Source organism: Trichoderma virens, assembly GCF_000170995.1.
Source record: "Trichoderma virens Gv29-8 chromosome Unknown TRIVIscaffold_6, whole genome shotgun sequence".
NCBI classification, from domain to species: domain Eukaryota; kingdom Fungi; phylum Ascomycota; class Sordariomycetes; order Hypocreales; family Hypocreaceae; genus Trichoderma; species Trichoderma virens.
Window position 1 is genome coordinate 2,295,774 of NW_014013743.1, and position 15,693 is coordinate 2,311,466.

General features: G+C 51.7%; 3 protein-coding genes across 3 annotated transcripts; all 3 read left to right on the top strand.

Annotated features, from left to right (window-relative positions):
• Positions 1–33: 33 nt before the first annotated feature.
• On the top strand, positions 34–992 carry TRIVIDRAFT_29725 (uncharacterized protein; the record flags this gene model as incomplete). The annotated part of the gene is made up of 4 exons (XM_014101530.1): positions 34–75; positions 146–472; positions 532–630; positions 699–992. The coding sequence occupies 4 exons, from the start codon at positions 34–36 to the stop codon at positions 990–992; spliced, it is 762 nt and encodes a 253-aa protein (XP_013957005.1).
• Positions 993–1,863: 871 nt separating this feature from the next.
• Positions 1,864–3,524, top strand: TRIVIDRAFT_150816 (glycosyltransferase family 1 protein; the record flags this gene model as incomplete). Its single annotated transcript, XM_014101531.1, has 3 exons — positions 1,864–2,402; positions 2,484–3,138; positions 3,270–3,524. 3 exons carry the CDS (start codon positions 1,864–1,866, stop codon positions 3,522–3,524), a joined length of 1,449 nt encoding a protein of 482 aa, XP_013957006.1.
• Positions 3,525–12,195: 8,671 nt separating this feature from the next.
• Positions 12,196–13,356, top strand: TRIVIDRAFT_29675 (uncharacterized protein; the record flags this gene model as incomplete). The annotated part of the gene is made up of 1 exon (XM_014101532.1): positions 12,196–13,356. One exon carries the CDS (start codon positions 12,196–12,198, stop codon positions 13,354–13,356), a length of 1,161 nt encoding a protein of 386 aa, XP_013957007.1.
• Between the last annotated feature and the right edge of the window lie 2,337 nt (positions 13,357–15,693).

Consider the following 15,693-nt stretch of genomic DNA (forward strand, 5'->3'; position numbering starts at 1 on the left):
GCTAGATCGGCATCACGCGTCACTCTGAGCATCATGAAAGTCCTCTGCCTCCACGGTGCCTTTGGCAGTGCTTCGGTGGGTTAAAGTACCAATGTCAAATTTCTCTCCTTTATTTCCATTTTGGTACTAATGTTGCGTTTCTCAGAACTTCAAAGTTCAGCTAGGCATCTTTACCGATGCTGCAAAGCGGCCTGGCGTGGAGTTCAAATGGATCAACGGCTTCACCAAGGCAACGCCCCCGGCCGGCTTTGACGACTACTTTGGCGCTCCGCCTCTGTACCGCTTCATGGATATTGATGGCATGAGTGAACTAGAGCAGATGATTGTCAAGATCAGGGATATTCCTCAGGGAGACTCTCCTGAGGAGACGATGCGGAGGCTGATTGCCGATAAGGAGCAGTTTACGACTCCAGCTGTAACGATGGCTTTGAATCGGCTGCTACAGCTTCTGGATGAGGATCCAGAGATTGACGTGAGTTTGGATCACTATACACGATACGCAGTATCAACGCTGACGTGGTTTGACAAAAGGGAATTCTTGGGTACTCGGAAGGAGCTACAACTGCAGCCAGCCTAATTCTCGAAGAGCAGCGTCTTTTCAGAGAGCAAGGCCGCCCTCGGCACATCAAGGTTCGATAGCATTGTTTTCTTTGCTCCTTTCTTTGATTTGTTTTAGAAGGCTGCTGACTGGGCATAAGTGTGCCATCTTCTTCGCGGGTTGGCCTCCTGTCCGTATCATCGACGGCCGCGTTCAGACGCTGCTTGCTGATCAGCACGACGAAATGATCGACATACCGACGTGTCATGTTGTAGGTTGTAACGATCCATATATTCATGGAGCCATCACACTTTATGGGATGTGCGACGAGGATATGGCGATTTTGTTCGACCATGGGAAGGGACATACAGTTCCTAGGGACGAGTTGACGGTGAAGGAGCTGGCAGAGACGATTGAGAAAACCTTTGACCAGGCTGCAGCATTTAGTCATTAATTGAAATCCTAAGCATATGATCAATAATTAATTTACGCGTATCTCAAAGTGCTTGAAGTAAAATAGCTTACACGTAGTGCAGCTCCCATGTTTGTGGCCACGCGCCCTTCCCCTGTTCCGTATGGGAGCAGAGCATCGCTAAGAGAGAGCAGCAATGTTCCGAGGCTTCTTTGACTGTTTCTAATGGACAGTATCGTGGAGAAGCATCGTTATGGCGTGATTTTTCTCAAATTGGGAGTATCGTGGCCATTTCGTTCTTTTCGTCCGGAAACGGCATTCTCAATCCTCGAGGCCATCCCAAGGGATGCACCATGCATGGAAACATCTGTGATGGGTGCTTTCAGCCGATAAACGCTCTAGAGTGAATTACATGCAGCATTCGTTTCCGAGTGTACAAATCTGCAAGCATTTGCATCGCTTTCGTCTTGATTGCGTTGTGGAAGGGAGGTAGGGGGAGGAGAGGAAGCTACCAATGTTGGGGGGCCAAATCGATCAACAGTTTGATACATAAAGTGAGACTAAGACATTGCAAATCCGGTAGATTGGAATAGAATGGAACACTCTCCTAGACAAATGCACCCAAAAGAACCAAAGAAAGAGAAATGAAGAGTGTCTGGGTCTGCACACGTCCTTACCCCTGTACCTGTTCGAGTGTAAGAAGAAAGTGACGGCAAAGTGAGGAGGGCTCACAGGGGCTGGCAGTGCCAGGCACCTGTAGAGCAGAACCCTCATTCACCGCGTCGAGGCATAACCCCCAGGGCATGGAAATTCTTTCCCTTCCTGCTCCTCTCTCCCACCCTTTCTTTCTCAACCCTTCCTTCTTTCCCAACCAACCAAACACCCGCTCAGGCATTTGAGTCAAAACCTCATCATGGCCCCCTTCTTCCCTAAACGCATCCTGCTAATCACGAACATCGAGTGTGGCGAGCTCGATGTCTTCGTCGCCACGGCTCAGTCTCTGCTCGAGGCTGATCCCAACTTGGACCTTCATCTCGCCACCTTCCAGGGCCTTCCAGATGATGCCCTCCCCACTGGCGTGACCTACCATACCATCAAGGGTCTCAGTATGTATCAAGCCCTCGAGGAACACCTCAACCGTGCCCAACGCGATGGCGTCGTTACCAAGCCCGCTAGAAACGCTGGTTTCGCCAAGACTCGCAGTGCCATCCGCGCTTTTGCGTCCCTCATGATGCCGTACACTGGACGTCAGATGGTCGACGTCTTCACTTCGATTGTTGACATCATCAGAAACCTGAATGCCGACCTGGTTGTCGTTGACAGCCTCATGTCGGCCGGCTTGACTGCCTGCTACCATTTGGAAGTCAAATTCATTTGCCTTGGCCCCAACTCCATCAAGGAATTTGCCGCGGCTGAGCAGCCTCACAAGGCTGGTCTCTGGAAATTCCCTGCGTAAGTCCAAATAGAATGCATCGTTCATGCACATTCCTCATCCCTGTCTTTTGTTGTGCGATGGCTAACCAGACTCTCTAGCCTGTTCTCTGGATTTGACTATCCGGTGCCCTGGAGCAAGATTCCCCTCAACATCCACTTCACCTGGTATCTCTACAAGGCGATTAAGAACGACCCTCAGAGAAAGGAGGTGCAGTCGTATCTGACAGCCCACACCGTTCTCCGCAGCCCCGTCGACCTTGTCAAAAACCGTCCTGAGGGTGTCAAAATCTTGGTGAGCAGCCTCCCGCAGTTGGATTTCCCACTCAAGATCCCTCCCCATGTGGTCCCCTGTGGTCCCATCCTCCGTCGCTCTGAGCCTCTTGTGGACACCAATCCTAAGCTGGCTGAGTGGCTGGCCCAGGGTCGAACCATCTACATCAACTTGGGAGCTTTGTTCAAAGTTTCGGAAGGCCAAGCCGTCGAGATGGCCAAGGCTTTGAAGATTGTGATCAATTCCATCGAGAAGGACGACGAGAAAGGCCCTATCCAAGTGCTGTGGAAGCTCAAGAAAAAGGGACGCTACTCAGTGTATGAGCCAACCTGTATCCTTTCCCGCATTCTTCGCCACGAGTTCGCGTTGGATCGCGTCCGCGTTATGGACTGGATTCAAGCCGAGCCCATTTCCATCCTCAATACCGGAAGCGTCGTGTGCTCGGTCCATCATGGCGGAGCCAACTCGTTCAACGAAGCTATTGTGTAAGTTTTACCTCTTGCTTAAGAAGCACTCTTTCATCTCACCCCGCTACTGTATTCCCCTCTCATCCAGGAAAAGACAAATTCAGCTAACAAATATCTTTTACAATTCACAGCACAGGCGTCCCTCAGGTTGTTCTTCCAGTTTGGGGTGTGTGCTACGACTACGCTCAACGCGTGGAACGTCTTGGTGTCGGCCTCTGCGGAAACCGAATCTATAAGCCTCGCTGGGCTGCCGAAGAGCTCTCGCATAAGCTGCTCGAGGTCCTTGTCGGCGACAAGTCGGAGGAAATGAAGCAAAAGGCCATTGCTGTGATGATGGCTTGCAAGTACACCGGCAGCGGTGCTGATTGCGCCGCTTCGGTGATTCTGAGCGAGTGTCGGTAAGCCGGGCTCAGGCTGGCAGAAAAGGGCTTCTACGCCCTATGGGAACTGTAAATGACAAAGGATTTCAAGGCTGAAAAATTGCCGTACGGACATGAACTGAACAATGAACATAATGGGAATTAGTTAAATTACAAGTGGCCGGCGTGCCCTTAGTTAAATAAAAGTGGCCGGCGATGCCCTTATTGTTTTACATTTGATTTATTCTCTTTGACGTGCTGGCTTGATGAGGATGACATGTGGCTAACAATACCTAGGAAATCATGCAAATGCTACGGCTTATCTTGATAATTCATCCCTGCCATATCGCCAAGCTTCCAGTCAACCAAGATCTCCCGCATCCTTGGTAGGCGTCAACTTCACGATCACGAAGCACAAGAACTACCACTCTTCTTGGCAGAGACGAATACAGCAGAGCACCCCCAACGCCCTTATTGGATGATGACTCCGTTCCTACCGATCATCTTATGCCTATTCCGAAAGGATACACCCTAGATCTGTGCCTTAATTAATGCGAGTCGAGCAGCACGTTTGATCTGCGCCCCAGCCTGGTTTGCCTCCAAGGCCCCTCTCCAGCCACATGGGCTTCCCTGTTGCATACGGCGGCTATGCAAAAGTTGCATGGCGCTCGTATCCCCTTGTCCGGGCGAGAGACGAAGGGGCAGACGCAAAAGAAAGAGAGCGGGAGCACGACTTGCAGAGGCGCGCGGGGATTTATCCCACAAGGCCGAGAGAAATCCAGCCATTGGTGCCGTGGGGGGAGAAGGGGATGGGGGAGGGGGGGAGATTCTGGTCCGCAGACCATGGCCATGTGCCAATTGCGATCGAAAATCTAGCAGCATGCCATCTCGGAGCTGAACAAGGACGAGATGCTCGAATCAATGACGCAGCCGGTCTCACGCATAATGGCCATAGACTGCAACCAAGAAGCTCGAGAAGCTCGAGAACCCTGGCGATGGCTCCAAAACTGCGTGCCCGTGACCTGATCAGGTCCATCACCCGGCATTGTCACGATGTCGCATCCTGGCAGCCCTCTTTTGCGGCTTGCGATAAGCTTTGCGTGGAGCAGGAGCAGCAAATCTGGCAGCCAGAGCGGAGGGCGGGAATGACTTCGCGCAAGCGGCCCGTATTGGCGTGCCCAAGGGGAGGAAAGAATCCAATCGGGCGGGCGCTTCCCTCACCATGTTGGTGCCATAGGTGTGTGTTTTGTTTCTGCAGTGCGACAGCATCTTGGGGAATTTCCCTCGTCCTCCTCCCTCTCTCTCCCTCTCTATCGTCCGCCTTGTTCTTCCCACGCCCCCCATTTTGATTCTTTTGGGGTGTCATGCGGCGGGCTGTCGCGGGATAATAGTGTCATGGACGGCATGGCCCTTGGGGGCACTAGCGGAGAGGCTTGGAGGAGCCGGCCGGGGGGGATTTTCTTTGGTTTGGCTTCCAAGAAGCTCCCCCATGGTTGCTGATCAATCAAGCCTCCCGGGAGCTTGGAGTGTGGTGATCAAATTGTCGAATCCGTACAAGCACGACGCAGTATGTACAGCAATTGCTGCGAGGAGCAGGGAGACGAAAAGGGCTCAATGGCAGATCCGACCAGGCCGGATCGTCCCTCTTTGTCGGTTGTGATGCGAACCGAGCGGTGCTGGAGCTGTCAAATGGAATCAACGCAAATCAAAATCGAACCAAACCAACCGAAGCGGGCTGATCTGATCTGTCAAGCGAGACTCAGTCAGACTGACGAGAGACGATGACGAAGCTGATGGACAGGAATAATCATGGCTTAGCCGCGACAAATCCGAACCGAACCCAATCCAAATCTGTGCCAATCCATTCCATCAATTCCAGCCCCAATCAGTCCACTCCCGATCCCAATCCCAATTCAATCAATTCCTGGAGGGGCAAAAGCCAATTGATGGATGGAATCAGTGGGCTTTCCCCCCTTCGCTCTTCTTCGTTCTCTTATCGGCAGCAATACCGCTTTGCCTTGCGACTCCCCTTGGACTCGTACCACTCACCCCATTTGCCTATTGCGAAGGGGGGGAACTCGACAGTACTTTGGTCGGCGAGTCTCGCTGCCATCTGTTGCAACACAGGCTTAACGACACCCCCTCCCTGGCGCATCTTTTGCTCCCCCACACTCAAATCAGACCCGACTGGGCCCGAACTAAGGAAGTTGACTCGAACCGCCCAAGAGGCTTGAAGGCATCCGCTTGGATGACGTTGACGTACGTCTTTGGGCTTGGCCTTCCCTTCTTTTTCACATGGCAGCGGCGCGCGAGGGGAAAATCAAAAAAAGAGGACGATTTTCGAAATTCTCGAATTGCGCCAGTGTAGGTGACGAGTCCGCGACTTGAGCATTCCAGCCGCACAGGGCTGAAATTCCTCCTGAATCAGCCGCAGCTAGGCGAGGAGCAGTCGGCGCAATAAAGAGTTGAAAAGGAAAAAGGAAAAAAAAGGAAAAGAAAAAGAAAAAAAAAAAAAAGCCTCCAAGGCAGCCGAGCACCAACTCTCACCGTCAGAATGATTGATGCCTGCGCAAAGACTGACGTGACGTAGCCGCTCTCTTTTGGAAAACTGGAGATGGAGACAGGAATTGGCAAGATTGGGTCAGCTTATCGATAGAACGGCTGCCTTGAAGAAGAGCAGCTCGACAGCTAAGCCGGGACAAGCATAGAGGCAATCCGCAGCTTCGGCTCCCCTTTAGTGGCCGTCATGCTAAGACTAAGATGCCTCGTCAGCCCCATCTTGTGACTCACTCTCTTGTGGACAGTATTACTGAAAGGAGGCGTAGCATCACGACTAGCCTGTGCCACTAGCTGGTCCTGCGTGAGTGACCGGCGGTATCATGCACGCTGTTTACGCTTCTCAGATCCAGATGTTCTGAATTGCAGCTCCCATCACACGCCCCCCCTGTTTGCTGTTCTGATGCTCGCTCTGATGCTCCCAATGCAATGGCATTACTCACTAGACTGCGTGCTACTAGGTATGTAGTACCCTCTACGGAGTACTTGTCCGATTGATTTGATTCAAGCTGCCTTGTCTATCGCATATCACATCCCCATGCCATTCCACAAGCACCTGTGCTACCTGATGGAGGGTGTTTTGATATCGAAATAGCAGCAGCAGCAGGAAACGCGAGACAAGACAAAACTAAAGGGGGGGGAGAGCTCAGGTGGACAACGTCACGCGAGTTACGGTGTGGATGCCGAAGTGCAACCCATTGGCCAATGGATTGGGCGTGTGCCGCCGCGCTGCTACTGGCCAATTGTTCCAATGTTGCCTCTTCAGCTGTGCCTGTGCGCGTTGCGTTTCTGCAGGCAGATACCGAGTGGCTGCTCCGATAGGATACATGGCCCTGAGCGGACATGGGGAGGGCCTGCCTTTGTGCTCTGTCCAAGTCCGAGTATCGCACAGATGTCTACAGTACGAGCACGGTATGGCACAGGCCCCATGTCACCGAAGCTCGATTTGATGGGATAAGACCGGTCGGTTTTTCGGTTGGGATTGGGCTGCTCTGATCTGACAGCGCGCGCGCAGAAACAACATTGGGGAGGGGGATGGGCAATGGACCAGTAGGTCTGCGCCAACAAATACAGGACGGTCATGTTTTCTTCTTCTCCTTCGTTGCCATCAATCAGCATCAGCATCAGCATCAGCATCATCCAATCCTGTTCCTGTTTTTTTCTCTTTTCTTTTTCGTCCCCCGCAGCATGGCATAATGGTGACAACTAACAAAGAAACAGCGCCAGCCAGTCATTTCCATCAAAGCCTCACGGAGCCAGATCCTGCTAGTCCACGCCAAGGCAGCGCGAAACCAAGTCAAAGCGAGAGCACAAGCACAGTACAGTAAAAAGCACCAGCCAAAGAGCGCGGGCAGCATGTGAGGGGCCACGGCGCCAACAATGGATGGCCGTTTCGAACACGACGACATGCCTCTTGCGATTGGGCTGCCTCACTAGCTGCTGCCCAGAATAGGTAGTCCGGGCCATTGGGCATCAGGCACCTGAACTGACCGAGATATGCAAATGGATACAGCAATGGGACGCGAATGGATCCCGATAGATATGGGGGTGGCACCTCGAGACTCGACCAGGGCTGTTTGTAACGGTTTGTCACGGTCAGTCAGAGTCAGTCCAACGGGGGGAGCCCTGCTCTCTTGCTCTTGTCTGCCGTCCTCATCGTCGCCCGTCGTCTTTTGCGGTACTTGTTGCTTGTCTGCGGACTTGCAGCCGACACTCCCCCCCCTCCCCTCAATCCTCAATCGCCCATCCATTTCAGTCACCCCACCGACTGCCCACATGTTCATCACCCGTCGCCCTGTTGGAAACCGTTGCTAAACCAGACCAGAGCTGAGTCGGTTGAGTCGAGTCGAGTCCTTATCGCGCCACTGCCGCCAGAGATGTCGTACATGTCGTCTGCTGCTTGCATCGAGCGCGAGATGCAAGCCCTGCATGAGTGTTTTTTTTTTTTTTTACTCTCGTTCTGCTTCTACGTCTTTGCTTCTCTCGCCATGATAATCTCCGCGGCCAATTACCCGAAGACGCCAGGGCACAAGCAGGTTCCTGTCTCGAACCCATTCCCCTCTTTCTCGTTCCAATCCTACCAACCGGGTCCAGATGGACCGAACGCTTTTGCTACTACTCATACGCCGAGGCCCTTATCGATGGATGAGGGGTGATAAACCAATTGCCCCTCCTTTTGGCACTTCTGTCTCTTTTTTTATCGCCAAAAAGATGCCCCTCCATCGCCTTCTTTTTTGCCCACCCAGCCATTATCAATCATCCCATCACCGTCCGTCTTGTCAGTTAACTCGTCCGTTTGTGTTGTCTTGGGTGGTGCTACTGATGCAATTGACGTCTTTTGACGGATGCTTCGTGACCCAAGATTGACCCATGCTTTGTTTCTGCTGCGACCCTGAGGGAACCCAGACGCGAATCAATCACCTTACTCTGTACTCCGTAGTAGCATTGGGCTTGTTTTACACGCCGCCCGCTCTGTGCCTTGATGCTATGATTAATAGTTTGCCTCAATGCTCGGCGACAACTGGGCGTGTCCCATTTTCGGGCAATTACTCGTACTTGATCCTAGCCACTGTCCAATTTCCCCTCATGCCATTTCCTTTGCCATTCCTCGCCTTTCCTTTGCTTTCTGTCTCGCGACGCTCTAGCCGCCATCTATACGGGCATGCCACCCACCAATTGCTGCATGTTTTGGATCCGGCCTGGGCTCGATCAAAAGCAACGAGGAAAATAACACCAGTCTGGCGCAGATTAGAATCCCCCACCGCCATTGCAGCGGGAAATGATTATGCGCATACGTCAATAGACCCTCTTCTCTCCGCTTTTTCTTCTTTTTTTTTCTCTTTCTAATTTTTTTTCTTCTATCCATTTGAAACCAAAAATTTAGGGCTTGTCTGTGGTTTGTGATGCGGTGAAGCAGGGATGGCTGCTGGCTCAGGCACCTCCTTTCCGGCCACCCTCCCCGAACAGAGCAGGCTCTTGGCATCAATCTATCTGTTCTGTGTAGCCCACCTTGCAGGGCCAATCTCCCCGGAAAGAAAGAAGAGAAGATGAAAAGACAAAGGCTCTTTGTTTCCCTGTGCGTCTCACAGTGTAGATGCCACTGCCCATGCAGCCGTAATGCGTCTTCTTTTTGTTGAACAAATAATTACAAACCACAAGATGCTACTACAGGGCACTCCACGCGCTACAGAGCGCTATCAGTATTTTGGGGGAGCTGCCGGAAAATCAAATCATTCGGCCACACCTTTTGCCTGATCGGTGTGCCTGATGACCGCGCCTCAAGGCCGCACATGACTGGCCGCAACAGCCTGGAAAAAAGGGGGGGAGGGTGAGCGTAGCAGCAGTTGAAGTGCGTGCGTTCGAGTGAATGAAACTCTCCGTGCAAATCCATCCTGCAAAGTACCTCCTAGAGGCAGCTTACATGTACTCGCGGGTTTTGTAACCGGCCTCGAACAAGCAGCGTTGCAGGTATTTGCGTAGGAAATATCTACCTAATCACTGATTTCTAGGCTCCGATGCGTCAATTGAGTTGCCTGGCGGATGGAGTTTGTTGAAAGTAAAATCAGCGCCTGGTGATTAAATCATGAGGCCCAAGAAAAGGGCAATGAGGCTGCTTTTTCCTTTGGCTGTCGGACTTTGTGTGTGGTACAAGTGGGTGCAACACGCGCCAAGTACTGCTTCGCCGGGTTTGTACTAGCAGGTACTTTAGGCAAAGTCCCCAGCCGATGATGCAACTTTTTCCGGGCAGGTACTTTAGCACCCACGTTGTTGCAAGGCATTTATGCAGTACCCAGTACATTACATTAGCACATTTGGCTTAAAAAGGTACCGTGCGGGAGATGCGCCGGGGTACCTCACAGCAAAGCAAAGCGGGCAAGCAGCATTTATTTTTACACAAAACAAAAGTACTGTAATTCTCTTTTTTTCGGGCATGAACAAGGTTCGGGGCGAAATAAAAGCAAATGCTAAAGCTGGAGCACTTCTGAAACAACGATTTTGCTTGCTTGCATATACTGCACTGCACTGTACGAGCACATGCGGTATTCTATTTTACGTGGTAGATATTCGTACCCGAAATACTCACACACCCCCTGCCTGCCTGCCTGCCTCCTTCCCTCCTTCCCTCCTTCCCTCTCCCTTGCGCCAAGCCTGCCCCCGTCCGCAAAGTGTGTAGCCTGACCCAGGGCTTCTTCCAACCAGGTCCGCTAACTCCCCAATTTCAGCAGCCGCTTGCTCTCCGCCGTCTCGTCACTTATCATGGCTCGTGTCTGTTGGCTGATGTCGCTGCGAGACACGGCTAGCTGAATATGTAAGTAGTAGCTTTGCGGCTGGGATTCCTACTGCTTCAAGAGCAATCAATTAGGCGGGAATCGGCCTGTAGATGGATGCCTGGGCGGCAGCATGACTCATTTGGTAAAAACAATGATGAAAATATGAAGACAACGGTAGCAACAGCAATCAATTCAATTGAGTAGAAGCAAATGCATACACAACACAGGTAGGTATCGCAATTACATAGTACAAACCTGCAGAGTGAGTGGAATAGAACAAAAGAGGATCAGATACTGTATGCACATGCTGGTGGCATCCCACACACCCCCCCTCCTTTCCGTACCCCCGTCAAAATCAAAATCAAAATCAAAATCACAAAACACCACCCCCCTACCTCTACGGAGCAGTTTATAGGAGTCTGCCGCAGTACCTCCCTGTACTTGCTACTACACCCACGCCCCCTCCCTTTCCGCTGCTTCCTTTGTCTCTTGGCTTGCTCCTTCCTTGCGGGGGGCGTGCGCGCGCCTGTGCCTGCATCAGGGTCTCGCTGGCCGCCACATCACAGCTTTTAATAGCAAGGCGAGTCCTCCTCATCGGGTATCAACACTGACGGACTGCAAAAGAGTCAAAGCATCTGATTGACTGACTCTTTCCCTCTGCTTCTGCCTCAGCTTCCCTGCAAGCGTGCCCCTGCCCTTGAAGCAAACCAGAAACAAAAAGAAAAAGAAAGACCACAAACAGTGTGAATATCTGATTTGCCCTGGGGAAAGCCACCGCCGGAACTACCAGTCTAGCGTCCAGTCAAGCCATTCGATTCCCAAGAGTCATCGATCCCAAGCCCTTTTGGCCGTGCATTTATTTCGGGCACCTCCCTTCCTTCGCCAGGCTGCAACGCGGAATCAAAGTCAAGTTCTGAGAGAATCCCACAGACAGGCCAATTTGGACACGCACTCACGCGCAGGTTTCTTTGTTCACGGCCTGCTTTTTTGTCTTTTTTGGCGCTCCGTAATATCCGCTGCCGAGGGGGGCAAATTCGCCATTTCTTGTTCCTGCATCTGCGCCAGAAAAGGATCCCCCATCACCCTCGAAACTCAATTTCCCCGGTCCCAATTCGATTGAATTTGAATTCAATTTGGAATATCCCGAGGAATTCGGCCACCTTTCTTCTAGGATCTTCTTGGAGCCATTCATCTTTTGTTCCTTTTGACTCTCTATTCTTCCTCCCCCATCCCACTTCTCTGCACAAGCTGCCTGCTCTATTCACGCGGCATCTCGTTTGCGCAACCGAATTGGAGAGAAGCAAGCAACAATTAGCCTTCTTCCTTTTCCTTCGCGGCCTCCCGCATATTTGAATGGAAGCTGCCTATTCTATTCATCCCCTCAAACAATCGGCTCGTCCCCGCCTGCCGCTTTACTGATCTGCCGTCGTCAAATTCACGGCTTTAAGAGGCTCCTTCGCCCTTCTCTTGCTCCCAAACCAATCCGCCACCTCGCCTTCTTCAAAACATCATCCCCCCCAAACTCCGTCTCAGCGGAATTTGAAGCTCAAGTCAATTCTATCTCCGGCCAGCGCTAAATCCCTAAAGGCTGTGACCGATTTGACATCTTTGCCTGACCCACTGTGTTGCCTGCGTCCGGCTCGATACGGCCTTCGCCACCCAGAAACACGTCAGACGGGTCATCGCCATCTAGGAATGGCTGACAAACCCACGGCAAGCCACGCACAGTTCCAAGCTCAACAAGCTTCCACAAACTTCGATAAGAGCCTGGGCATTCCAGCTTCTGGGAAGAATTCTACTTCTACTTCTTCTCTCTTTTCGACTCCCGCCCCTTCTCCTTTCTACCAATTCCTCAACAATCGTCAATCCGCAATTGAATCTCGCAACATGACGACCAATTTCCCCCACGGCGGCGACTCGTCCGCTGCGCCCAAGGACGGCGGCAAGCTCGAGATTAGCAATCTCATGTCTCCCCCTGATAACCTGCTCGAGACCTTCAGCCGCGGCCATGGCCATCAGCAATCAAAGGTCTTCTCCGCCATGGCTTCTGTTGTTGGAGCAAACAACGGCCTGGCCGCTGACAAACACCCACTGCCAATGTCGCCTCCCATCTCGCCTTACACCAAGCACGTCTCCAGCAACTCTCCAAGCACGCCGCCAGCCCAGGCCATCCAAGATCCCGTTCTCTATCCGGTTGATGAGTCTTTGCCAGCGAGCCCGCCTCAGCCGCCTCTGTTTGCTCCCGCCGAGATTGAGCACCACAAGCGCATCGTCGACAACCATGTTCGCGCCCGGTCGAATTCCACCATCATCTTCAGCGGAGTGTCGCCACCACGGCGCGAGGACTATGAGCTTGCCCTGACCTTCCGCTCTCAGGTCATGAAGCACTTCACCAGCAACCGCCGCGGATGGCTTCTCAAGGAGCGTGCTCTCCTGGTTGCCGACCGCCAAGCTGGAGCCCAGCGCTTCCACGCCATCCTTCCGGCCAAGCCAATCGCCGCCAAGCCGGCCCGATCCCAGCGCGCCGATCGAGTGTCCAAGCCACAGAATTCGGGCCACCGTCCGATCCGCTCCGGCAACGGCTTGCCCTCGTCGTCGTCCGTTGTCGTTCGACCCGCTGCTGCTCGACGCCCAAGCGCTACGCCTGAGCCATCTCGCCGCATTGTCGCCCCCAACCGCGAGGATAAGGATTTCAAGTCGCTTCCTGATTACTGCCCGCCCCTCAACTCTCTTCCCAACCGGGCTAACAGCCTCAAGGTGGACTGGAAGGGGCAGCCAATCGACCTCAGCAACGACCCGTACCACGACTTGCTTCACCCTGACGAAATCATCCTCGCCGGCAACCTGCGTCTGGACTGCGCCACCTATCTCACCAGCAAGCGTCGCATGTTTGAGCGCCGTCTCCAATGTCTCCGGACTGGCAAGGAGTTCCGCAAGACTGACGCTCAGCAAGCCTGCAAGATTGACGTCAACAAGGCCTCCAAGCTCTGGACTGCCTTTGACAAGGTCGGCTGGCTCAGCGCTGAATGGGTGCGACGCTTCTTGTAAAGCTGGCAAGACTTGTTCTCTTGACATCTCTACTCAATCAATCAATCCCTCACCAACTCTCCCCCTTTTGTCACCCCGACATTCTTTCTCCCCCGCGCTTTCACGATCTTGACGACCATCAGCACTCAGTTTTAGCGTTACGACCTACTTTGCATTTCTTCGCCATATTGGTTTATTCTTTTCTTCGTTATTCAACGCCTTAGTCGGCTTGGCTCAGCTTTACCGACATTTGTGATTTTTTTGTCTGTCTTGTCCGGCAATTGAATCTACAAAGCCCTATCGCGTTGGCAAACTTTTACGACTTCGTTACTCCTTTTTTTCGATTAGCTTTTTTTCACCTTTTACACGATACAACGTATCTTATCTGCATTCTGGGAATTCTTTTTCTTTATTTCCTTTCTTGTTTTTAAGGATCACGCACATACACCAAGCATGAGGGGGTTTTTCACCATGATACCCAGTGGGCGAATGCGCCAGGCTTTAAAGGACATGACGCCGCTCCATCCACGATTTCCTTTTGTCGCTTTATTCCCCTATTTCGGTTTATCACTTAGTCTTGCTATTCGGCCTCTGTCCGAATTATCTTTTCGGCTTTCGTTTCAGGGAGGGCATTAGTACCCTACTCTTGATGAGAATCATTTGATTTCTAGGGACATGGTTTCGGATGAAGATAGGGACTCGGGTATGCATGTATGGCGTTTGATATTTTTTTTACTGGCCCTTTCCTTTGTTTCCTGCATCCAACTAATCGGTCAACGTGAAGAAGATTGGAGGTGATGGGATTGCCTTGATGGTAGCCCCGTTAGATGCGCATACGAGACTGATTTAGTTGGGGGACGGAGGGAGGATTGAATTTGCTATCTCTACTATGGGTTCTTTTTATTTTGGACTTGCCACGTATTGGTCATCCAGCCCGGCTGATTCATGGAAAGCTAAGCTGGAGGAGTTTCTCGGCTTCTTTTTTTTCTTCTCAAGGGAAAGCAAGCAAGCATCGAGAGGGCTTTTTTTACAATGGGTAATGGACATGGTCTACAGCAGCTAGTTGTTTCACAGGGGCAGATGACGCTCTACGCATTACAATGGTCTTATTAGGCTCACGTTTGCGTGCGCAAACCAATTGCTATTTATTTCCTTAAAAATCGTGTCTGCAAGATGTGACGAGTGACTTGTGATTCTCTCTTTTCGTGATGCAACCCAACCACCAATGCTTGTAATAGCTGTCGATAGCTTTTGTAGATCGTGTCCATCCACGGCCTTGTCCAACGCGGCAGACGATGGCTTTTCAGCCCTACCAACCGGGGGAGGATCGATCTGGGCACGGATCTCCAGAAAAACGTGCAGCGGGATCAACGGGATGGTTTCTTGCTCTAGCTAGAAAAGGGGGCGCGTGGCCGTTATCGATCGCGGGCAAGGTTTATCTACGCCAGGTACTCCAGTAAAAACTTTTTATTTTTAAAACCTGCCTGTTCCTTCTGTGGCATCTCGATCTGGGGAGGGGGGCTGCAGCCGGGGTGGGCAAAGCGGGCAAGGATTGGGGGTGTAAGAAGGGAGGTGAGTGGACAGGAGGCATTTTTAGTACAGATTTGGAGTGGAGAGAGAGGCGCGATCGTTTTTTTTTTTTTTTTCTAAAGAGGTACGTACCGTGCCGAGGCTGTAGGGGTCCTTTTGTTTTATATGAGGCTTAGATGGATTGCGGGAGTGAGAGTGAGATTGGGATGTTGCATTGGGAAGGATTGGTGAAATGGGATTGTTGGTGAGAGTTGTGATGTGTGATGGGGAGGAGAGTCGTGAGGGGGTCATGTTTGGGCGTAGATGTGTGTGTACGTGATTTTGCCTGAGCTGTGTTTTTTTCGTTCATTATTGGGCGGTACGGTGATGCAATCAGCAGAGGAAAGCCCAATTTGCAAAATCAAATAGCTCCTTGGAGGGTATTTGATTGAGCGGAGCCTCTCAGCTAGTCGAGGAGTGAGCGGCGGATGTAAACAAACTTGCAAGTATCTTGTAGTTTTGTGATCACGAGAGCAGAAGCGAGGCAGCTATCGATACACAATCTTCCTTTTACACCATCATCCCTGCCATTGCATCTCCGTGCTCAGCATATATACATACATACATCAGTGCACGCATCGATGCTTCATCTCAGTTTTATCTCAGTCAATCAGAGACTGCATTGGTACCTAATTATGGCAAAGCTACCTAGGTAATAACATACGCATATAGCTCTTCTTTCGTTTCAGACGTCAGAATCAATCAGCAGGCCTCCCTCTGGCATTGCCATAGCAAGCCCTGAATAGCCCATTAAAAGGCAAAATTACAATATTGGTACACACAAGCGAG